The sequence below is a fragment of the Dreissena polymorpha genome, unplaced genomic scaffold (assembly GCF_020536995.1).
Source record: "Dreissena polymorpha isolate Duluth1 unplaced genomic scaffold, UMN_Dpol_1.0 chrUn007, whole genome shotgun sequence".
In the NCBI taxonomy this organism is placed as follows: domain Eukaryota; kingdom Metazoa; phylum Mollusca; class Bivalvia; order Myida; family Dreissenidae; genus Dreissena; species Dreissena polymorpha.
This window is the reverse complement of record NW_026273321.1, coordinates 145,001-170,915: the sequence shown is the minus strand read 5'-3', so window position 1 is coordinate 170,915 and position 25,915 is coordinate 145,001. Positions and strand designations below refer to the sequence as shown.

Genomic DNA, 25,915 nt, shown 5'->3' with positions numbered 1-25,915 from the left:
TTTCGAAGTGGTGTTTGGTCGCTTATTTTATAATGAGCAATTATCATTTATATTGCTATTGCCAAAGCGTAGTTGTGCTTGATCGCTTAGGCATAAACTGAAATTGGACATTCCATTTAACAAAGTTATAACAATGAAATTAATAAAGAATTTTTTTTTGTTACAAAATGTAGCTGTTGTTATTACGACGATGAGGCATTTTGAATACATATCTTCGTTGGTAACATAGGTCCAAATTGTTTTCATTTACATACTGAATTGATGATGTTTGAGGACAAACACGTATTATTGATTTTAATAGAGAATTATATTCATGAAGCGTATATTCGTCAAAGTCGCAGAGTGTGTCCGGTTTCTTCATTAACAAAGAGATAAATACCGTTGGAAACAATGTTCTGTTCTTGATGAAAAGGATGTTTCGATTTTTTTTTACCATCAAAAACATATTTGTCATAGCTAAGACGGTAAATTGTATTGTATTTGTTTGTTCGACATTGTTCCGCGTAACATGTGGTTGACGATACAAAGAACTGGTGAATAAAGCGTTTAGTAAAACAATATGTTGACATTCCATGCGTGCGCCATCTAAGCCACTGTGTATTTTGTTTACCAGTTAAAAGACCGTTCTTACCGATATTGTTTGTTCAGTCCTGTGATATGGACCATCAGCTTTTGTATGGTGTAAACCCTCTAAGACGACATTTCCCAACTTGCGTGTGAAAATGACATATGGACCAAGATCTCTTGGTATTGCATTATACAGCTATAAATGTTGAATGAATTCCCGATGCTCTGACCGTAGTAAAAGATTTTTTTTAAAGAAATCTCATTCTAATATTGATCCGTTATTTCTCACAGCATATTTCGTGTTTTGAAAAATCTCTAAAGAAGGTTGGTATTTACTTTCTTATAATAATAATAATAATAATAATAATAATAATAATAATAATAATAATAATAATAATAATAATAATAATAATAATAAAAGCTTTATTTACAGAAGGTTACACATTAAGACATTGACACATTATACATATTATGCAGATGAATAAAAACTTTTTTACAATGTGACCTTCTTAAAATAACATACACAAATAGGTCTATAACAAGTAAAACATTCAAACAATATCTTCTTACACCTATACATAACACACATTTTGTCTTTTAGACAGACACACGTGAAATAACATTGATTAGAAAATGACATGACATATCATTGATTAGAAAATAAATGTGATTATATTGCCTTTTAAAAGCAGAGATAGAGCATGCCATTCTTATTTCAATTGGTATACTGTTCCAGATATTCATGCTATGGTATGAAAAAGCTCGTTTCTTATAACCTGTATTTGCTTTGGTATTAACAATATCGTTATGGGTGGCAGATCTTAAGTTATAGTTTTGAATTTGAGAAAAAGTTATAATATTATTTAAATATTCTGGAGTCTGATTGTTGACACATTTATATATTAAGATTACCGTGTGGTATTTACATCTATTATTAAACAAGAGCCAATTAAGCTGTAAAAACAAATCTTTGGATGGTGTTCTATTTGGCTTTTGTAGAATGACTTTCGCTGCGCGTTTTGGTAAAACATTCACTTTTGTTAAATTGGTTTTATTAGCGTTGCCCCAGATCGTACAACAATAATCGAAATTGGTTAGAATATATGAATTATGAAATAATTTCTTCATATCAAAAGTGAGATAATTTGAGATATCTTTTTGATAATAATAATAATAATAATAATAATAATAATAATAATAATAATAATAATAATAATAATAATAATAAAATAATAATAATAATAATAATAATAATAATAATAATAAAGATGATAAAAAAGCATCTTCATCATCGCCATCAGCATCAATATCATCGTCATCGTGATAGTCTCCATCATTATCTCCATCATCGTTATCGTAGTCTATCATCATCAAAATAAATCAAATTATATTTTTACACTGATACTTACATATACAACTCAAATAATAACTTTTTAAATATTAGCGATATCTCTTACAAACAAGTATAGCAAATTGTTATAGTAAACGAAGAAATTGAATTCAAAACAGGTTTTACCGAATTTTTCCTTATTTAAGCATTGACATACAGGGAAACATTATACATACGAAAGAGTGCAAGCAAATCAATCATTCACAGTGATTCTGATAAATTACATTTTTTACATATTACGTTGTGATATCAGTCACAGATCGGCGTAATATGGCAAATCAGCCGTTATCATAAGGGTATCATGTGTATACTCTATTAGCAAATTGGCGCTTATCTTACGTGACTTTGTATAGAATTTGAAAGCAGTTATTGCGTGGTTAGTTCGCTGTGAACTGTGATAGGTTTGTTTTCTATTTGACTTCTCAACCTTTACGCATATCCGATTACGTCTTGAAAAAGTATGTCCCCCATTAAGAAAAATGTCGTATTCTTCAGTCGAACAATCAAAATTGGTCACAACTATTACATTATTTGTAAGTTTACCATCATGGTAAATTCATATTTATAACAAAGTTGTCGTTAAAAACTGACATTGCAAAATACACGTTGGATATTTAAAATAGTGAAAATCTCTGTAAGACTTAGTCATTAGCAATTGGTTGAAACATTTGTGTTAAAACATTAGTACATAGTTTAAATCAGTATTGTTTCTCTAATTAGGAAGTGTTATTTACGAGGTCAAGCCTGCAAGTGAGTATAAAAACTGAACTTTTGTTTTGTTTCGTTTTTAAAACGGTGACAAGAATTTGTTGTTTGTCTGAAGTTATATATAAACGCTATAAATCTAATTGTTATTAATCTTTAACCCTTTCCCAATAAAAAGCACAGTTAAAATGGCTATGTGCAAATAGCATAAAACCAGAACAGCCTGTGAGTAACTCGCAGTCTGTTCCGGTTTTATGATGTTTGTCCAATCAAACCACAAACATATATGGCGTATTTTAAAGGGGCCTTTTCACAGATTTTGGCATTTTTTTAACTTATTCATTAAATGCTTTATATTGATAAATGTAAACATTGGATCATAAAAGCTCCAGTAAAAAATCAAGAAAAAAATTAAAAAAAGGAAAAGAACATTGCCCGGAGCAGGTTTCGAACCAGTGACCCCTGGGGTCCTGCCAGAGTCCTGAAGTAAAAACGCTTTAGCCTACTGAGCTATTCCGCCGAGTACACATTTTGACGTATTTTATACCTTATATAAGCAATCTTCGTAGTTTCACAAAATTTAACGACAAAAACAGAACTCTCCAAATTATTCAATCGTTTCGCGTTGCAACGCTTTATAATTTTTAGGTTTTAAAATCGTCAAAAGATGCATATAATGGCTATATTAGAGCATGGTTAATGTTCAGTATTACTGTTTCCTCACAAATATCATAACTAAAACGAAAACTTACGAATCTGAAACAACTTTTTTCAATTTTGTCAATTTACCAAAGCGTGAAAAGATCCCTTTAAGTGACGGTATTTAAAACGATAAAACCCGCTGACTCTACGTTCTATAAATGATAAATGTAAAACAACACAACGCTGTTTAAACGAATAATTTCATAGCAGTAAATAATATAATGTAAGTATAAATGAAATAATTGATAAGTTTACCCTGTCGCAGTGGATATGGTGTCCGCCTTTCGACCGGTCACGGATTCGATCACTACTGTGGGAGCGTTCTTTAGAGATCTAATTTAAGGAGCACAAAAGTGGTCTTATAATCAAATCCCACTACTACTAATAAATCATAAATATTAGTAATTAGTGAACACGTATTATTACCTATGAACTAGTCGTGGCACAAAAGAACCGTCTAAAATTACTACCGACATTTCACGTATGATAGTAAAACCGATATTCATGGAACTTATGGTGTTGTTGTTTATGTTGTACTTGTAGTTATACGAGTAATTCATATGCGTGAAATAAAACATAACATTAAACAAATATTTTACTGCACACTTATATGACTCATGCAATTTTACATGTTTTTATTGCATTTGCTAACGACACATGTCATGCCTCAAATAATTTGCGTCTCTATGTAATGTTTATTGCTTATTTAATTACAAGTTACAAATTGATTTAATTAACTTTAATGTCAGCCGATATATAATGCTCTTTAAAGGGTCCTTTTCACATTTTGGTAAATTGACAAAAAATAAATAGATTGTTTCATATTTGCATTTTTTGTTGAAGTTGTGACTAACGTGAAACGATTGAATGATTTGAAGTTATGTTGATATCATTATATTTTGTGACATTACGAGGTTTGCATATATATAGTATTAAAAAACAGTCACTATGTGAGCACGGATGGCCGAGTGGTTTATGTTTAAGACTTTTACTCAAATGGTTCGTGTCATATTGAGATTTCTTTTATTTTTATTTTTTATTTCGTCTTTTTTTTAATGGAAGAATTTAATTCCAATGTAAAGTTGAAGCATTTAAAGACAAACTTCAAAACATTCCAAAATCTGTGAAAGGCCCCTTTAAACCGAACGATTGAAGAGAAAATTTGACATTTAAACCTTTCATGCCAACATTTGTAAATGTCATGCCTTTATTTCACACTAAATATATTCACATAATTTGACATTTGACTTTCTGATATTAAATAAACATTACTGATAAAAAGCAACCTGTCAAATTATTGTCGTTTAGGAGTTTATCATTTTAAATGTCAGCTTGAACCTTTCTAATATATATCTAGACAAATACCATGTCTTATTTCTTTACGAATGGTCCGGTTTAAATTGAATTTAATCTTGCCATATTGACAGGCGATTGGCGGGCCGTGTAAGCTAGCCTATGACACGGGGTTGTATATAACTATCAATGCTTATTCGAGCATGATTGATTTATTTGCTAATGTTAGTTCTGGTTCACTTAATTAGATCTCAAACGGTTTGTTCCTCAGGTTGTGCGTGTTATATTAAAGGGATCTTTTCACGCTTTGGTAAATTGACAAAATTGAAAAAAGTTGTTTCAGATTCGCAAATTTTCGTTTTAGTTATGATATTTGTGAGGAAACAGTAATACTGAACATTTACCATGGTCTAATATAGCCATTATATGCATCTTTTGACGATTTTAAAACCTAAAAATTATAAAGCGTTGCAACGCGAAACGATTGAATAATTTGGAGAGTTCTGTTTTTGTCGTTAAAATTTGTGAAACTACGAAGATTGCTTATATAAAGTATAAAATACGTTTATCAAGTGTACTCGGCGGAATAGCTCAGTAGGCTAAAGCGTTTTTACTTCAGGATTCTGGCAGGACTCCAGGGGTCACTGGTTCGAAACCTGGTCCGGGCAATGTTCTTTTCCTTTTTTTAATTTTATTCTTGATTTTTTACTGGAGCTTTTACGATCCAATGTTTACATTTATCGATATGAAGCATTTAATGAATAAGTTAAAAAATGCCAAAATCTGTGAAAAGGCACCTTTAATAGTGTGAAATACAAACTTTAAATTGCTGTATTCTTTATAAATATTGACCGAATGCATCTGAGCTGAATTCTTCGGTGACAACTGGACTCAATGCATGTGCGTGAAGTGTCGTCCCAGATAAGCCGTAGCAGTTCGCTCAGGGACGACAGTTTCCGCTTTTATAGAAAATTTCGTTTGAAGGAAGTCTCTTCTTAGCGATAATCAAATTTAGGTGGAAAAAGTCGTTCCAGATTAGCCTAGGCAGACTGAAGGGGCTAATTTAGGACGACACTTTACGCACATACATTAGGCCCTGTTTTCCAAGGCTAATCTGGGACGACACTTTCTGTGTTGTATTGTACGGACTGCATTAAGGCCGATTTTCCCAGAGTGCGGCACATTGACGTCATTTTAAAAATGGCGATCCTCTGTTTTGCATCAAGTTCTCCATAATCAGCGTTTCTTTATTAACAATACTCTATTATTTCAAGTTATATCACAATACTTTAGAATTTTCGAAATATTTCTTTCACATTTGATATTGTACCAAATAACAAACAAGTATGGTAACGTATTGAGATCAACTCTGAGGTACTACTATATCAAGCTACATTTGCGTGATAAATTCCCATCATCGTGGCCTTTATCTTGTGTCCAGTATATTCGATGGATCGCATTTGATTGTTTACTCAGAGGAGCGTTAAATCGATTCGTTGACTCAAATCTGAACTCAGTTCGTTATCAGGACACTACCTGATAAATCGACGATGGCTAATCGATAATGATTTATCTTAAACGGCGCATATCGATTACTTCACATGATATATTTATGCTCATTGCTTTGTACGGGGTTCTCTACATGGTTAAGCCGTGTGCACATTAAGATATATTGGGTCCGTTTGATAAACTTTCGTAAGGCATGTATTTATTTCATTTAAATGTTCGACGAATTTCTTCGCCTCAATTCGATATTTGTTTACGTAATTCAAACGACTTTGAATGACCTTATTGATCACAAACCTGAACACTGACAAATCCTTTTTTTAAAAAAAACGCTAACTATCTTTGACCACAAATCAATTTACAAAGTAAGCGGCGCTGATAAAACAAGTCGCATACATAGTTGCTGAAATAGGCTGTCCGGCTAGCGCAGTGGTTGGTACACTCGCATCTCACTTAGGCGACCCAGGGTAAATTCCCGTTCCCGGATACATGTGAGTTTGGTTGGTGGTCACTGTACCGAACAGGTGGGGTTTCCTCCGGGTACTCCGGCTCCCCCCCCCCCCCACGCACAAATCAAGACAACACCAAAATTTAAAAATCGTTCAGTAACAACAAAATAGTAGAAAACTGCAGCAATAGTTAAAAATTCGTCCGAACTTTTGTGAGTCTAGTTAGTTAATTAGGTAGGAGTGTTGGGGCACACTTCGGGGCCGCACATAATGTAGCCTCTGGCTCGGACAGGACCTCATAAATCTCGAAATACACACACATGCTGCTAAAATATCATCACACTCAATATACAATCGCCTAAACGGCGCAAATGGACTCAACGTTTCATTAATCAAACATATATATCCCCGGGGCATTATGCTAATCTCTCCTAGATGCAATTCATCATGTTTGTAAAATTGTCTGCATACATTATCTATTCAATTTAGGCTATTATCAAAACCCAGTATTTGCTTTCACACTTATTATTATAAAGTGTAAATCGCCGTATTGTAATCAGTTAATGGAGGATAACGGGAGATTTTGGCGACTGATAAAATTTGTGATAGCGATTTTACAATATGATATTCCCACGAACTTAATTTACCCTCCGTTTGGATAAATAAATAATTTAATTTAACTGCATAATTCTTTCCATTTTATTGTATAATAGTGTTGGGTTTGAAAGTTATGACGCGAGATTTCAAAGTTTAATTACATTCTTAGGGGTATTTGAGAATAGTTTGTGAATTATTTATTGAATACTCACATTGACTCACAATGCGGCCTTCTCGTGCACTTATTCCTAAATGCTATTTATGGAGCATTAAAACTTCGCTGGTAACTCAAGCGATGTTCCACAATACATTTTTCTGGGTTTTGAAACCATAACCCAGTTTTTTTCATCAGTAGATCTGTATCGTAAACCATGTTACATGCTACACTGTGCGGTTACACGACACCATTTCTTTTCAAAACGTTGAGTGTACATTATCCACATTTACTACAAAACTCGATATTTTGTTGTGTCTTCGTTATTTGCTGTTTGGTGGAATATGTTTGATATATCAAGCAGCTGGAACGCAAAATTCGTTAAATGAAACGTATAATAAGTGTTGATATGCTGTGAATATATTAGAATGCAGAATATGTTATACAGCTGGTGAGTACATTTTACTCCGTTTAGTTGAAAAAATCGTATAGATATTTAAAAATATATACATGAATTTATAAAAATGTATGCGATTTATTTTCGTTATTTCTAAATATAATAAAACATGGTAATGTCTATTAAAATATATGAATTAGTAAGTTTTATTAACCATTAATTTATAAGACGATCGTTTTTTAATTCGTCTTTAAAATATTACATTAAATAGTCATACAAAACTTGTATGTATAAAGTTTACTTATAACCGAATTATAATTATTATAAAATCAATTCATATTAGGTTTGTTAACTACCGAGTCATGTAGTTTACAGCTTGCTTGCTAACAAAAATTGCCTGTCGGCCAATTCGCAATTTATCACAGAAAATGTATTTTTATTGCCCCTTTTATGGCCAACGAGTGCCTAAATGGCAGATCAAGCATTCCGGGCGTAAATCAAGCAGACAATACTTGTATTCTATTCCACTCAACTCTATTTTTATGAGCACTTATAAAGGAGATTAGGAAAAATCGAAACTTTGGATTTTTTTTAACAGTGATATCGTCATCATCATCATCATCATCACCACAACCATCATCATCATCATCATCATCATCATCATCATCATCATCATCATCATCATCATCATCATCATCATCATCATCATCATCATCATCATCATCATCATCATCATCATCATCATCATCGTCATCGTCATCATCATCATCATCATCATCATCATCATCATCATCATCATCATCATCATCATCATCATCATCATCATCATCATCATCACCACAACCATCATCATCATCATCATCATCATCATCATCATCATCATCATCATCATCATCATCATCATCATCATCATCATCATCATCATCATCATCACCATCACCATCACCATCATCATCATCATTATCATCATCATCATAATCATCATCATCATCATCATCATCACCATCACCATCATCATCATCATCATCATCATCATCATCATCCCCCTCCTCCTCCTCCTCATCATCATCATCATCACCATTATCATCATCGTCATCGTCGTCGTCGTCATCATCGTCATCAGCATCAGCAGCAGTAGCAGCATCAACATCAATATTAACATCATTATCAATATGTATGGATTTGTCGCCGTCATTTTACTCAATATAATCATCATCTTCTTTTTTTTAATTATCACCAGCAGCAGCTGCTGCAGCAGCATCTTTCCCACCAACAGCATCGTCATCTTTAATTGCATGACCATTTATCGCATTATTGTTGTCGTTAATATTAGTATTATTATCATCAACAGCAATAATCACAACAGCAACACAAACATAAAAGACGACATCATTCAATATGAATTCTTGGTTTTTAAGAGAGCTTTTTAGACACTTTATTCCAATGTAATTTATTCAAAAACGTTTGTCAAAGATGAAAGCAGGCCTATGATTATACTGCCATGCTCCTGATTCTTGTCTTATTAAAGTCAGTATGTTTTTTATCACGCTTTTCTATCGATCAGTAAGGGAATGTTTATGCCCAGGCAACACTCCTATGCATGTTGGTTATTAACATTGTATTTGTTTTGTAACCTCAAACATTTCATAATCTGTTTGATGACATATATTTATGTGTTGTTTCGCAAATTACACAGTTTATAACGGCGTCTATAAAGGACAAATTAACTTTTTTTCGTGAAAAACACATGACATATCATTGATTAGAAAATAAATGTGATTATATTGCCTTTTAAAAGCAGAGATAGAGCATGCCATTCTTATTTCAATTGGTATACTGTTCCAGATATTCATGCTATGGTATGAAAAAGCTCGTTTCTTATAACCTGTATTTGCTTTGGTATTAACAATATCGTTATGGGTGGCAGATCTTAAGTTATAGTTTTGAATTTGAGAAAAAGTTATAATATTATTTAAATATTCTGGAGTCTGATTGTTGACACATTTATATATTAAGATTACCGTGTGGTATTTACATCTATTATTAAACAAGAGCCAATTAAGCTGTAAAAACAAATCTTTGGATGGTGTTCTATTTGGCTTTTGTAGAATGACTTTCGCTGCGCGTTTTGGTAAAACATTCACTTTTGTTAAATTGGTTTTATTAGCGTTGCCCCAGATCGTACAACAATAATCGAAATTGGTTAGAATATATGAATTATGAAATAATTTCTTCATATCAAAAGTGAGATAATTTGAGATATCTTTTTGATAATAATAATAATAATAATAATAATAATAATAATAATAATAATAATAATAATAATAATAAAATAATAATAATAATAATAATAATAATAATAATAATAAAGATGATAAAAAAGCATCTTCATCATCGCCATCAGCATCAATATCATCGTCATCGTGATAGTCTCCATCATTATCTCCATCATCGTTATCGTAGTCTATCATCATCAAAATAAATCAAATTATATTTTTACACTGATACTTACATATACAACTCAAATAATAACTTTTTAAATATTAGCGATATCTCTTACAAACAAGTATAGCAAATTGTTATAGTAAACGAAGAAATTGAATTCAAAACAGGTTTTACCGAATTTTTCCTTATTTAAGCATTGACATACAGGGAAACATTATACATACGAAAGAGTGCAAGCAAATCAATCATTCACAGTGATTCTGATAAATTACATTTTTTACATATTACGTTGTGATATCAGTCACAGATCGGCGTAATATGGCAAATCAGCCGTTATCATAAGGGTATCATGTGTATACTCTATTAGCAAATTGGCGCTTATCTTACGTGACTTTGTATAGAATTTGAAAGCAGTTATTGCGTGGTTAGTTCGCTGTGAACTGTGATAGGTTTGTTTTCTATTTGACTTCTCAACCTTTACGCATATCCGATTACGTCTTGAAAAAGTATGTCCCCCATTAAGAAAAATGTCGTATTCTTCAGTCGAACAATCAAAATTGGTCACAACTATTACATTATTTGTAAGTTTACCATCATGGTAAATTCATATTTATAACAAAGTTGTCGTTAAAAACTGACATTGCAAAATACACGTTGGATATTTAAAATAGTGAAAATCTCTGTAAGACTTAGTCATTAGCAATTGGTTGAAACATTTGTGTTAAAACATTAGTACATAGTTTAAATCAGTATTGTTTCTCTAATTAGGAAGTGTTATTTACGAGGTCAAGCCTGCAAGTGAGTATAAAAACTGAACTTTTGTTTTGTTTCGTTTTTAAAACGGTGACAAGAATTTGTTGTTTGTCTGAAGTTATATATAAACGCTATAAATCTAATTGTTATTAATCTTTAACCCTTTCCCAATAAAAAGCACAGTTAAAATGGCTATGTGCAAATAGCATAAAACCAGAACAGCCTGTGAGTAACTCGCAGTCTGTTCCGGTTTTATGATGTTTGTCCAATCAAACCACAAACATATATGGCGTATTTTAAAGGGGCCTTTTCACAGATTTTGGCATTTTTTTAACTTATTCATTAAATGCTTTATATTGATAAATGTAAACATTGGATCATAAAAGCTCCAGTAAAAAATCAAGAAAAAAATTAAAAAAAGGAAAAGAACATTGCCCGGAGCAGGTTTCGAACCAGTGACCCCTGGGGTCCTGCCAGAGTCCTGAAGTAAAAACGCTTTAGCCTACTGAGCTATTCCGCCGAGTACACATTTTGACGTATTTTATACCTTATATAAGCAATCTTCGTAGTTTCACAAAATTTAACGACAAAAACAGAACTCTCCAAATTATTCAATCGTTTCGCGTTGCAACGCTTTATAATTTTTAGGTTTTAAAATCGTCAAAAGATGCATATAATGGCTATATTAGAGCATGGTTAATGTTCAGTATTACTGTTTCCTCACAAATATCATAACTAAAACGAAAACTTACGAATCTGAAACAACTTTTTTCAATTTTGTCAATTTACCAAAGCGTGAAAAGATCCCTTTAAGTGACGGTATTTAAAACGATAAAACCCGCTGACTCTACGTTCTATAAATGATAAATGTAAAACAACACAACGCTGTTTAAACGAATAATTTCATAGCAGTAAATAATATAATGTAAGTATAAATGAAATAATTGATAAGTTTACCCTGTCGCAGTGGATATGGTGTCCGCCTTTCGACCGGTCACGGATTCGATCACTACTGTGGGAGCGTTCTTTAGAGATCTAATTTAAGGAGCACAAAAGTGGTCTTATAATCAAATCCCACTACTACTAATAAATCATAAATATTAGTAATTAGTGAACACGTATTATTACCTATGAACTAGTCGTGGCACAAAAGAACCGTCTAAAATTACTACCGACATTTCACGTATGATAGTAAAACCGATATTCATGGAACTTATGGTGTTGTTGTTTATGTTGTACTTGTAGTTATACGAGTAATTCATATGCGTGAAATAAAACATAACATTAAACAAATATTTTACTGCACACTTATATGACTCATGCAATTTTACATGTTTTTATTGCATTTGCTAACGACACATGTCATGCCTCAAATAATTTGCGTCTCTATGTAATGTTTATTGCTTATTTAATTACAAGTTACAAATTGATTTAATTAACTTTAATGTCAGCCGATATATAATGCTCTTTAAAGGGTCCTTTTCACATTTTGGTAAATTGACAAAAAATAAATAGATTGTTTCATATTTGCATTTTTTGTTGAAGTTGTGACTAACGTGAAACGATTGAATGATTTGAAGTTATGTTGATATCATTATATTTTGTGACATTACGAGGTTTGCATATATATAGTATTAAAAAACAGTCACTATGTGAGCACGGATGGCCGAGTGGTTTATGTTTAAGACTTTTACTCAAATGGTTCGTGTCATATTGAGATTTCTTTTATTTTTATTTTTTATTTCGTCTTTTTTTTAATGGAAGAATTTAATTCCAATGTAAAGTTGAAGCATTTAAAGACAAACTTCAAAACATTCCAAAATCTGTGAAAGGCCCCTTTAAACCGAACGATTGAAGAGAAAATTTGACATTTAAACCTTTCATGCCAACATTTGTAAATGTCATGCCTTTATTTCACACTAAATATATTCACATAATTTGACATTTGACTTTCTGATATTAAATAAACATTACTGATAAAAAGCAACCTGTCAAATTATTGTCGTTTAGGAGTTTATCATTTTAAATGTCAGCTTGAACCTTTCTAATATATATCTAGACAAATACCATGTCTTATTTCTTTACGAATGGTCCGGTTTAAATTGAATTTAATCTTGCCATATTGACAGGCGATTGGCGGGCCGTGTAAGCTAGCCTATGACACGGGGTTGTATATAACTATCAATGCTTATTCGAGCATGATTGATTTATTTGCTAATGTTAGTTCTGGTTCACTTAATTAGATCTCAAACGGTTTGTTCCTCAGGTTGTGCGTGTTATATTAAAGGGATCTTTTCACGCTTTGGTAAATTGACAAAATTGAAAAAAGTTGTTTCAGATTCGCAAATTTTCGTTTTAGTTATGATATTTGTGAGGAAACAGTAATACTGAACATTTACCATGGTCTAATATAGCCATTATATGCATCTTTTGACGATTTTAAAACCTAAAAATTATAAAGCGTTGCAACGCGAAACGATTGAATAATTTGGAGAGTTCTGTTTTTGTCGTTAAAATTTGTGAAACTACGAAGATTGCTTATATAAAGTATAAAATACGTTTATCAAGTGTACTCGGCGGAATAGCTCAGTAGGCTAAAGCGTTTTTACTTCAGGATTCTGGCAGGACTCCAGGGGTCACTGGTTCGAAACCTGGTCCGGGCAATGTTCTTTTCCTTTTTTTAATTTTATTCTTGATTTTTTACTGGAGCTTTTACGATCCAATGTTTACATTTATCGATATGAAGCATTTAATGAATAAGTTAAAAAATGCCAAAATCTGTGAAAAGGCACCTTTAATAGTGTGAAATACAAACTTTAAATTGCTGTATTCTTTATAAATATTGACCGAATGCATCTGAGCTGAATTCTTCGGTGACAACTGGACTCAATGCATGTGCGTGAAGTGTCGTCCCAGATAAGCCGTAGCAGTTCGCTCAGGGACGACAGTTTCCGCTTTTATAGAAAATTTCGTTTGAAGGAAGTCTCTTCTTAGCGATAATCAAATTTAGGTGGAAAAAGTCGTTCCAGATTAGCCTAGGCAGACTGAAGGGGCTAATTTAGGACGACACTTTACGCACATACATTAGGCCCTGTTTTCCAAGGCTAATCTGGGACGACACTTTCTGTGTTGTATTGTACGGACTGCATTAAGGCCGATTTTCCCAGAGTGCGGCACATTGACGTCATTTTAAAAATGGCGATCCTCTGTTTTGCATCAAGTTCTCCATAATCAGCGTTTCTTTATTAACAATACTCTATTATTTCAAGTTATATCACAATACTTTAGAATTTTCGAAATATTTCTTTCACATTTGATATTGTACCAAATAACAAACAAGTATGGTAACGTATTGAGATCAACTCTGAGGTACTACTATATCAAGCTACATTTGCGTGATAAATTCCCATCATCGTGGCCTTTATCTTGTGTCCAGTATATTCGATGGATCGCATTTGATTGTTTACTCAGAGGAGCGTTAAATCGATTCGTTGACTCAAATCTGAACTCAGTTCGTTATCAGGACACTACCTGATAAATCGACGATGGCTAATCGATAATGATTTATCTTAAACGGCGCATATCGATTACTTCACATGATATATTTATGCTCATTGCTTTGTACGGGGTTCTCTACATGGTTAAGCCGTGTGCACATTAAGATATATTGGGTCCGTTTGATAAACTTTCGTAAGGCATGTATTTATTTCATTTAAATGTTCGACGAATTTCTTCGCCTCAATTCGATATTTGTTTACGTAATTCAAACGACTTTGAATGACCTTATTGATCACAAACCTGAACACTGACAAATCCTTTTTTTAAAAAAAACGCTAACTATCTTTGACCACAAATCAATTTACAAAGTAAGCGGCGCTGATAAAACAAGTCGCATACATAGTTGCTGAAATAGGCTGTCCGGCTAGCGCAGTGGTTGGTACACTCGCATCTCACTTAGGCGACCCAGGGTAAATTCCCGTTCCCGGATACATGTGAGTTTGGTTGGTGGTCACTGTACCGAACAGGTGGGGTTTCCTCCGGGTACTCCGGCTCCCCCCCCCCCCCCCACGCACAAATCAAGACAACACCAAAATTTAAAAATCGTTCAGTAACAACAAAATAGTAGAAAACTGCAGCAATAGTTAAAAATTCGTCCGAACTTTTGTGAGTCTAGTTAGTTAATTAGGTAGGAGTGTTGGGGCACACTTCGGGGCCGCACATAATGTAGCCTCTGGCTCGGACAGGACCTCATAAATCTCGAAATACACACACATGCTGCTAAAATATCATCACACTCAATATACAATCGCCTAAACGGCGCAAATGGACTCAACGTTTCATTAATCAAACATATATATCCCCGGGGCATTATGCTAATCTCTCCTAGATGCAATTCATCATGTTTGTAAAATTGTCTGCATACATTATCTATTCAATTTAGGCTATTATCAAAACCCAGTATTTGCTTTCACACTTATTATTATAAAGTGTAAATCGCCGTATTGTAATCAGTTAATGGAGGATAACGGGAGATTTTGGCGACTGATAAAATTTGTGATAGCGATTTTACAATATGATATTCCCACGAACTTAATTTACCCTCCGTTTGGATAAATAAATAATTTAATTTAACTGCATAATTCTTTCCATTTTATTGTATAATAGTGTTGGGTTTGAAAGTTATGACGCGAGATTTCAAAGTTTAATTACATTCTTAGGGGTATTTGAGAATAGTTTGTGAATTATTTATTGAATACTCACATTGACTCACAATGCGGCCTTCTCGTGCACTTATTCCTAAATGCTATTTATGGAGCATTAAAACTTCGCTGGTAACTCAAGCGATGTTCCACAATACATTTTTCTGGGTTTTGAAACCATAACCCAGTTTTTTTCATCAGTAGATCTGTATCGTAAACCATGTTACATGCTACACTGTGCGGTTACACGACACCATTTCTTTTCAAAACGTTGAGTGTACATTATCCACATTTACTACAAAACTCGATATTTTGTTGTGTCTTCGTTATTTGCTGTTTGGTGGAATATGTTTGATATATCAAGCAGCTGGAACGCAAAATTCGTTAAATGAAACGTATAATAAGTGTTGATATGCTGTGAATATATTAGAATGCAGAATATGTTATACAGCTGGTGAGTACATTTTACTCCGTTTAGTTGAAAAAATCGTATAGATATTTAAAAATATATACATGAATTTATAAAAATGTATGCGATTTATTTTCGTTATTTCTAAATATAATAAAACATGGTAATGTCTATTAAAATATATGAATTAGTAAGTTTTATTAACCATTAATTTATAAGACGATCGTTTTTTAATTCGTCTTTAAAATATTACATTAAATAGTCATACAAAACTTGTATGTATAAAGTTTACTTATAACCGAATTATAATTATTATAAAATCAATTCATATTAGGTTTGTTAACTACCGAGTCATGTAGTTTACAGCTTGCTTGCTAACAAAAATTGCCTGTCGGCCAATTCGCAATTTATCACAGAAAATGTATTTTTATTGCCCCTTTTATGGCCAACGAGTGCCTAAATGGCAGATCAAGCATTCCGGGCGTAAATCAAGCAGACAATACTTGTATTCTATTCCACTCAACTCTATTTTTATGAGCACTTATAAAGGAGATTAGGAAAAATCGAAACTTTGGATTTTTTTAACAGTGATATCGTCATCATCATCATCATCATCACCACAACCATCATCATCATCATCATCATCATCATCATCATCATCATCATCATCATCATCATCATCATCATCATCATCATCATCATCATCATCATCATCATCATCATCATCATCATCATCGTCATCGTCATCATCATCATCATCATCATCATCATCATCATCATCATCATCATCATCATCATCATCATCATCATCATCATCACCACAACCATCATCATCATCATCATCATCATCATCATCATCATCATCATCATCATCATCATCATCATCATCATCATCATCACCATCACCATCACCATCATCATCATCATTATCATCATCATCATAATCATCATCATCATCATCATCATCACCATCACCATCATCATCATCATCATCATCATCATCATCCCCCTCCTCCTCCTCCTCATCATCATCATCATCACCATTATCATCATCGTCATCGTCGTCGTCGTCATCATCGTCATCAGCATCAGCAGCAGTAGCAGCATCAACATCAATATTAACATCATTATCAATATGTATGGATTTGTCGCCGTCATTTTACTCAATATAATCATCATCTTCTTTTTTTTTAATTATCACCAGCAGCAGCTGCTGCAGCAGCATCTTTCCCACCAACAGCATCGTCATCTTTAATTGCATGACCATTTATCGCATTATTGTTGTCGTTAATATTAGTATTATTATCATCAACAGCAATAATCACAACAGCAACACAAACATAAAAGACGACATCATTCAATATGAATTCTTGGTTTTTAAGAGAGCTTTTTAGACACTTTATTCCAATGTAATTTATTCAAAAACGTTTGTCAAAGATGAAAGCAGGCCTATGATTATACTGCCATGCTCCTGATTCTTGTCTTATTAAAGTCAGTATGTTTTTTATCACGCTTTTCTATCGATCAGTAAGGGAATGTTTATGCCCAGGCAACACTCCTATGCATGTTGGTTATTAACATTGTATTTGTTTTGTAACCTCAAACATTTCATAATCTGTTTGATGACATATATTTATGTGTTGTTTCGCAAATTACACAGTTTATAACGGCGTCTATAAAGGACAAATTAACTTTTTTTCGTGAAAAACACATGCCTTTTAAGTAAAGAGATCTTTAGTGGAATTTGAAGATTAAAATTATCGGAATTATATTTTTATGCAAGTGCGTCATTTTAGATAAAAAACATTATAATTTTCTAACGTATTATAAATCCTTGTTGTGTAAATATTATACTAGGGTGTTTGTAATGGACAGCAATATTCTTGCAGTAATAACTCATATCTGAAAAAGTTCTTCTCACAAAAGAATTGCACTCCACACGTAAAGCCTGTCTCTGTTAGGCACAAGGCTTCACTCATCACTGTATCCGTTATAATATAGTATTTTTTTCTATTTTGAAAGATGTTCATTTTGTTAACCAATATAATTTCGAAAAGGACACATTTGGGCAATTCTGTTACATATTGTGCATGCATATTATCAATGAATGAGCCGAAAGAAAAGAGAGAACAGCTTATCAAATATTAATATGCTTACATTATTTCTAAACTCTGCTTTAAAGAGAATATTTGACAATATTTAAAATGCTGTCCGTGAGTTAACCATTACATGTACAAATAAATGTGATGGCATTTAAAGAAGAACCCCAATTACCATCAATATATTTATATAAAAAAATCATAACAGCACAGGAAATTAACCTTGATCTCTTCTTTGATCGATTGGGCCAGTTAGTGAATAGTTCACAAATGTCAACGTATTCTTCGGGGGCTTAATATTTCATACATTTTATAAGCGAGCCGACCATGTCAACATTCGTACATTCCAATGCGCTGAGTTGGTGTAAAGTGAGGGGTTTAAATATTTCATGGTCGTGATTTCGCTGTGGTGTTGTTTTTAGTTCGTTCATGTGCTCGTCAAGACGAGCTGGTTAAAAGGCTGTTAAGTATGATTTAAAACAAAGCCATTTACGCATGGATTAAATATTAAAAAAATTATTATTTTTGTGTCAATTTTGCTCTACAGTTGTGGAAATTTTATGATAAAAATGTGTTAACGGGCTATGCAAATTTCGTGAGATTTTAGGTACTCATGCGCTAATCTAATTATAATATTCATTATCTCGCATGGACTGATAATAATTATAATCTTGAAGCATACAGTAGCAACGAAAAAAGCTTCGTTTGTCGGTTGCATTTTCTCACGATGAACATGTGTTTCGAATTCATGTGGAACATTAGGACTGTCAAGTGAATATAAATTATTATTTTCTTTGATAGCAGACGTTAATTATATGTCATGAATGTGAGATGAAACGATAACTTTAACAGAATATGCGGTGGGTTTCATGCGTTGGATAACAAAGAAGGAACAGTAGAACGATCACAATTTGAGAAGTGTTTTAGAAAAAAAATACTGAAAAACCTCTACAAATATTGCCGCAACTTGAAAATAATTTTTCGATAAGTGCGAATATTAGTCTTTTGGAAGACATTGTGGTTTAAGAACGTTTTTTTATTGAATTTTAAGAATTATGAACGAAAGGTGGCTGCATATTGGCGTTAAACGTCATTGGATTAGGGAGTGTTTGGACAAATAAGCATGACGAGATATGGGTAAGCAATGTTCATGACAGTTTGTGCAATGTTTTTTTTAAATTATTTTATCCTCGCTCTGGGAAAACCGGACAGGCTAATCAGGGACATCCTGATTTTGATTTTAACCCATTTATGCCTAGCGTCTAGAAAAAGGCATTGGCAAACAGCGTAGACCCAGATGAGACGCCGCATGATGCAGCGTCTCATCAGGGTCTGCGCTGTTTTCTGTAAGAAATATTCTAAATATAGAAATAAATATACTAGACATCCCTTATTTTGGACATTAATTGATCCAATTTAGAAGGATGGGAGAGTCCACTAGGCATACATGGGTTAAAAAGGTTCATATGTAGATAAACTGAACATAACGTTCAAATGCATGTTTGTAGATGAGAATTGCCGAAAAAGATGCAATATGTAAGGTCGCAAAACATATCACAATTAACCTTTCCAATGACAGTACCATCATGTGAGATGTCATGGTTAGCTTTGTGGTTTTCTAGAAAAAATGATAATGGTCGTGAGCGTAATTATTATGTCAAGTAATCAGCCTGCTTTTCATACTATTGCGAACCGCTGGCGTCATATGAACACTTTTTTGCATAATCGACGATTCATGATAACGTACACATATGTTCGCTTGGTTAGATAACGTTTGGTTCGAAATAAATATACTATCGACGCTTGGTAAATTGTCCCATACATATGTTTGTCATTTCATCTATATAGTATGGTTTAATTTCTTAATATCGTGAACACGTTATTTATCTAAAAGCAGTAGATGACTTTGACGAAATGCGCTCTTCCTTACGAATCGCGCTCTTCCTTACGAATCGCGCTCTTCCTTACGAATCGCGCTCTTCCTTACGAATCGCGCTCTTCCTTACGAATCGCGCTCTTCCTTACGAATCGCGCTCTTCCTTACGAATCGCGCTCTGAGAAAACGAGGCTCATCAGAGACAATACGTTTTGCTTTTATTGGATTTTTCGTTTAAAGGAAGTCTCTGCTTACCAATCTTAGCGAAAATCGAATTGAAACTGAAAGTGTCGTCCCTGATTAACTCGTTCGGACTGCATCGGCTCATCTAGGACGACACTATACGCACATGCATTAAGCCCCGTTTTCCCTGACAGAGGCTCGTATGCTTGCTACCAAGCCAATCATATTTTACGCATTGTAAGGAATTTCAAGGATTATAGGGATTGTAGGAACGTTGGAATTTAAGCCATGAAAAGACGTGATAAAGGTGTGAAATTTGTAGAACAGATAATCGTAGATAACAAAGTCTTCCGAGAGTTCTATTTTTTTAAATTTCAGATAAAGTAATATTGAAATCATGTAATACACCCGCGTTTGTGCATTTAGAAACATTCCGACGAATAAAAGTAATTATATTTTGCTTTAGGATGTTCAAAATATAATATTTGAGAAATATAAACATGTACATAAAGCGTTGTTTTCATTATTAAGTATGGCTTGCTTTGCTGTTGTTTATATTGTTTTAAGCGTTTAGCAATGTGTTATGCATGCCGTTAAGAGATCAATTACATCACAATAACAATAACGTTATATAACATGTGCTTGCTAAGTTGTCGAGTGGTAGGGTAATGTTTTGTGATTATAAAGCCGTTGGACACTTTGTTGTTTTTGTTGTTCCAAGTGTTAATGCAAAGTATATTGTTACATTAAGTCATTATTTTGGGAACGCGTAAACATTATTGTGTACTTTAATAGTATGCGCCTAGGGACAGGATTAATATTAGGTGGATGAACTGACCCACATTATGGAGTTATTGTTGGGTATTTCCTCGAAAACAAAATCCTTTATTGATCCATGTCACCATACATTTTAAGTGGTAAAACATATACATTCAAGCGATGTGATATCATTTAACGATTTCTGAAGGCAGCGACGTACTGATCTGTGGGCATGTCTTCCTAGGATGTTTTTGTAAAGCTCTCAATGTGTTCAGACATCGTACACATCCCAGGAAGTTACTCCCTCGTAGGGACCGCATGGTTTTAACTTGGAGTAAAGCAGTGGGTAAGTTCATTGTGTTAACCCATTAACGCCTAGTGGACTCTCCCATCCTTCTAAATTAGATCAATTTATTTCCAAAATTAGGGATGTCAAGTATATTTATTTCTATTTTTAGAATATTTCTTACATAAATTCCTTTAAGCAAACAGCGCAGACCCTGATGAGACGCCGCATCGATTCGTGCGGCGTCTCATATGGGTCTACGCTGTTTGCCAATGCCTTTTTTCTGGACGCTAGGCATAAATGGGTTAACGGGAAATCATATGAATAATTTATCAGTGACGCACAATTATAGTAAACAATGGTTGTGTTGTAGAGTTTGATTAACGATCGAGCTCTTCAATGCAATACTTTTCGTTAATTTGTTTCAAATGACAACGTGACGAAATTGTCATATTAATTGAATGAAGTACTCCTTTGTTATCACATTCTGTCCGTCGTTCGTCGTTAACATTTACATTGATTACACTCTCGATTCCCCGTTTAGTGTGCAATCTTCATGAAGTTAGAAAAATTGAAACTTGGTCATGTGGGGTCGAACACTAGGTCAGTAGGTTAAATTAAAGGAAAGCCTATAACCAACCAGTTAGAAGTAATATTTATAGTGTTATATTTGTGAAACCTGGTCAGATCATGTGTTCTAATGACCGAGTTCGAAAATGGTTCATGTTCCTTGAAAAACATGGTCGCCACGGGGAAGTGCGATTTTCCTTCTATGGCTATACTAAATCTTGTTTACATTCTAGATGTCACATTTGTAGTCCAATCGTCATGAGACTTGCTCTGAAAAATTGAACCGCGTTCTGAGAAAACTTTGGCTTAATGCATGTGCGTAAAGTGTCGTCCCAGATAAGCCTGTGAAGTCCGCACAGGCTAATCAGGGACGACACTTTCCGCTTGTATGGTATTTTTAGTTTGAAGGAAGTCCCTCCTTAGCGAAACTCAAGTTTAGGCGGAAAGTTTCGTCCCTGATTAGCCTGTGTGGACTGCATAGGCTAATCTGGGATGACACTTTACGCACGTGCATTAAGACCAGTTTTCTCAGTACAGGGCTCATTTGTTTTAACCATTTTTAATGAAGTCTCTACTGGGTTTCACACGGTTCCAGTCCGTTTAAGAACATTGCATGGGACAACGATGTTTTCCTCATACGGCCGTAGTGAATCTAACAATCTAGAAGTTGCAAGTTTTTGCCCAATCTTCATGAAACTAATTGAGAACATTTATTCTAATGGTATCTGGAATGAGTTTGAAAATCATTCCGGTTCATTGAAATCAAACCTTTGAAGTGTTTCAGACCGAGTTCATTTACATTTGTGATGGTATTGCTTGCTCGCTTTAAGTTATCAAACACTTTTGAAAATACAATATATAAGCTTTTGTTGATTTAAAGGATAGTTAGCACGTTAATAGTTACACACTTGATTGATTTTTTTAACATATCGAAAACTCGTGTATTTACGCTCGGATAAACGACAAAACACAGTTTGTGTAAGATAAACGAGGAGTGTTCAACTTTTGATTTGTAACAATTAATTGAAATTCAAGATGAAGTATAAATTGTTCACACTTATTTTCTTTCAAGTCTTACACTCTATTCTTTATTTTCTGCCTCAACGCAACGCTGTTTTATTTTCCTTAAGTTTTCAAACTTACAGCATGAATATATTCTATATACAAGTAGATTATTTTTACGCAACGATGTATGAAATGGATTGGAATATTTAATAACGTTATTACATAATTCAACTATGTTACTCATGTTACAAGTGGTGTATACGTTCTCATATTATAACTTTCCCGTTTATATTATCCTCTCGTTAAAGATGATAATTACATTCATTTTCTTAATTGCATGCACTTAGTTATATTGTTTACCTGATTTTTTCTTAAGATAAATAGCACATTGTTCACAACTGCTCTAGTTATTGAATTCATAATCATCAAAACTAAATCGTTGGTTATTGAACGATAGACAAAAAAAAGGATGTGAACATTTTTTTAAATAAAATGAGCTTCGCTTTTGAAAAACTGGGCCTCATGCATGTGCGTAAAGTGTCGTCCCAGACTAGCCTGTGCAGACCGCACAGGCTAATCCAAGAGGACACTTTCCGCATACACTGGATTTTCGTCTAGAAAAGACTTTTTTTAAACGAACGATTCAGTAAAACCGGAAAGTTTCGTCCCTGGTTTTCCTTTACGAACTTCACAGGCTAATCTGGGACGACACTTATAGCACATGAGTTAAACCCAGTTTTCCCAGAACGAGGCTCACATTATGAAGAGTTATCTATCATGTGTCCATACATCAGCATGGGAAAATCTATACTTATGCTCCACTCGACCAGTATAGAAGATATCAAGATTAGCTCATATATCTCTATATCAGTTTATTTGATTAGGAGCTAAAGATAAGTACAACAAATCCTGTACCTTGCTGACATCATATCAACGGTGCTTGAAAACGAAACTATACTACCTTTTATTGGAAAACAATGTTGATTTGAGAAGTATAGCTTTTGTGAACGTTCATTAATGCACGGAATATTATTATTAGCACTTGGAAAGTGTTTGGACTTCAATAATTAATACGATAAATTATAATGATTTCAATAATGATATGAGTTATAATGATATACTTACTTAGTGAAGTATTTTCCATATGTGCTTTTTACACACGATATCTAAAATAATGGAACTATTTTAACATTTTTGCAAATAACGTTAACGACCGAAAACATATAATTTAATGCGTCGACGATTGTCGTATATATTTGAGATTAAAACAGTACAACTGTTCAAATTTACCAAAAAAAGATGTGGCTAGGTCCACCGTAAGGTCTGCCTCAGGCATTTTTGCTTGGTTGAGTCAAATGTTCATATGAGTCGCGTTCTGAGAAAACTGGGCATAATGCATGTGCGTCAAGTGTCGTCCCAGATTAGCCTGTGCAGTTCGCACAAGCTACCGCAATCAGGGACGACACTTTCCGCTTTTATGACATTTTTCGTTTAAATGAAGTCTCTTATTAGCAAAAATCCAATTGAGGCGGAAAGTGTCATCCATGATAAGCCTGTGCGGAATGCTCAGGTTAATCTGGAACGACACTTAACGCATATGCATTATGTCCAGTTTTCTCAGAACGCGACTCATGGTTAACTTAACTGCTCGTGATGATTAAAAAAACACATTGTTAATAACGTTATTCTTCAGTTTTTAAGACTAAAAAAATCAAACAATATCGAAAACGTTTGTTACTAATTCAGAAAGGACAACGTTCTTGACGTTATACGTATGTTGCTTGTTAAAAATACTGTTCCCGTTCCCTCCCGCGTGTGAATTTTTACAACAGAAAATAGTTATAGTGTACCGGTAGTTGACTACTATTACCGGAAAAATTGTAATTATTTCATTGCGACAATTTGTCTTGCGAACCGTGTTCAATACAGTGACATCCATGGTGAAATGGCGTTTTAGATGGATATTCGTGACGATCTGGTACATCTTATTCTTGTTGTTATTTTTGTGTTTACTTAAAATTTCCAAGTTGCTGCTGAAGTTTTTTCATGTTTTGGTAATGAATTTCTTGTATGTTTATTTGTACCTAACCAAATGTGTACTTATTTTATCTCACATTTACCTTTATATACTATGAATTCATTTGTATTTATTACAGATTTTCCCGTTTCTAGTATTTGGCATATCCGTAATACAATACACATTAATACAAAATAAAAAAAAAATTGTTACATGCAGAATCCCATAGATATATATTATGTGAATAAATTATTACATGCAGAATCCCATAGATATATATTATGTGAACACGCTAGCATGCGAATATACAAAACATGGGTAAAAGCCTAAGTAATCAGTGTATATAAAACATATATTTGCATTCATGGCACGCATTGCACGGGAAATTGTTAGTGATAATAGTTCTCTTTTTATTTAAGTATCTATTTTTATTTCCAGCGCGGTTAATACATTTCGTTAATTGCACGTTGGGTTTATTTGTTTTTTGTGTTCTAAACAGGTTTGACAGTTTTACAATTTTGCAATATCCTAACCGTGGGTAATGAAAAAAGGAAACAATTAGCTCATTCAATAAGTCATTTTAAAGTGCGATGAAATATAGATTTTCTTCTTGAAAACTGTTCATTTGATCATTCTCGTTTTGTTCAAAAATGTTTTGCACGAAACTCGATTCTGTTTCGGTGTATTTGACATAATCGTACAAAGCCGTGCATTCGAATTAAATGACAATTTACGACTGCTCGATAAATACTTGAAGGCGCAATCAATGGACGTACTTTAGCATGCATGCTATACGAAACGTATCATTATTTATCCTTGTTCGATCGTTTAAGGTTTGAATTTCTCATCGCACCTTGTAAATGTCGGGTAGTTTAATAAAAAGGTGCTTGAACAATTCAATAATGCGACCATAGAATGTCACTTTTATTTGCGGATGAGCTGTTTTAGCACCCTTTTAAACTTGCGAGTGATTTTTTATGAGAAAATCATTGTTATCGATTAAACGCATACAATCAACACATATTTTCAGAAATGTATTTGTTTAATTGCCAG

The 25,915-nt window shown here is 33.5% G+C and overlaps 1 protein-coding gene across 7 annotated transcripts in view; it reads left to right on the top strand.

The window, feature by feature from the left end:
* Positions 1-25,915, top strand: part of LOC127863393 (uncharacterized) — a 54,536-nt gene that overhangs the window by 8,430 nt on the left and 20,191 nt on the right. Inside the window, exons 1-2 of one of the 7 annotated variants that reach the window (XM_052402905.1) lie at positions 23,821-23,837; positions 24,592-24,823. The exons of 3 other annotated variants lie outside the window; for them this stretch is intronic. In XM_052402905.1, coding sequence (XP_052258865.1) covers positions 24,803-24,823 — 21 coding nt within the window. In that variant the 5' untranslated portion in view covers positions 23,821-23,837; positions 24,592-24,802. Of the gene's footprint in view, positions 1-7,789; positions 7,815-15,990; positions 16,113-18,833; positions 19,304-23,820; positions 23,838-24,591; positions 24,824-25,915 lie in introns of those variants that run through there. 3 more of the 7 variants (XM_052402912.1, XM_052402909.1, XM_052402908.1) reach the window with 3 other exon arrangements.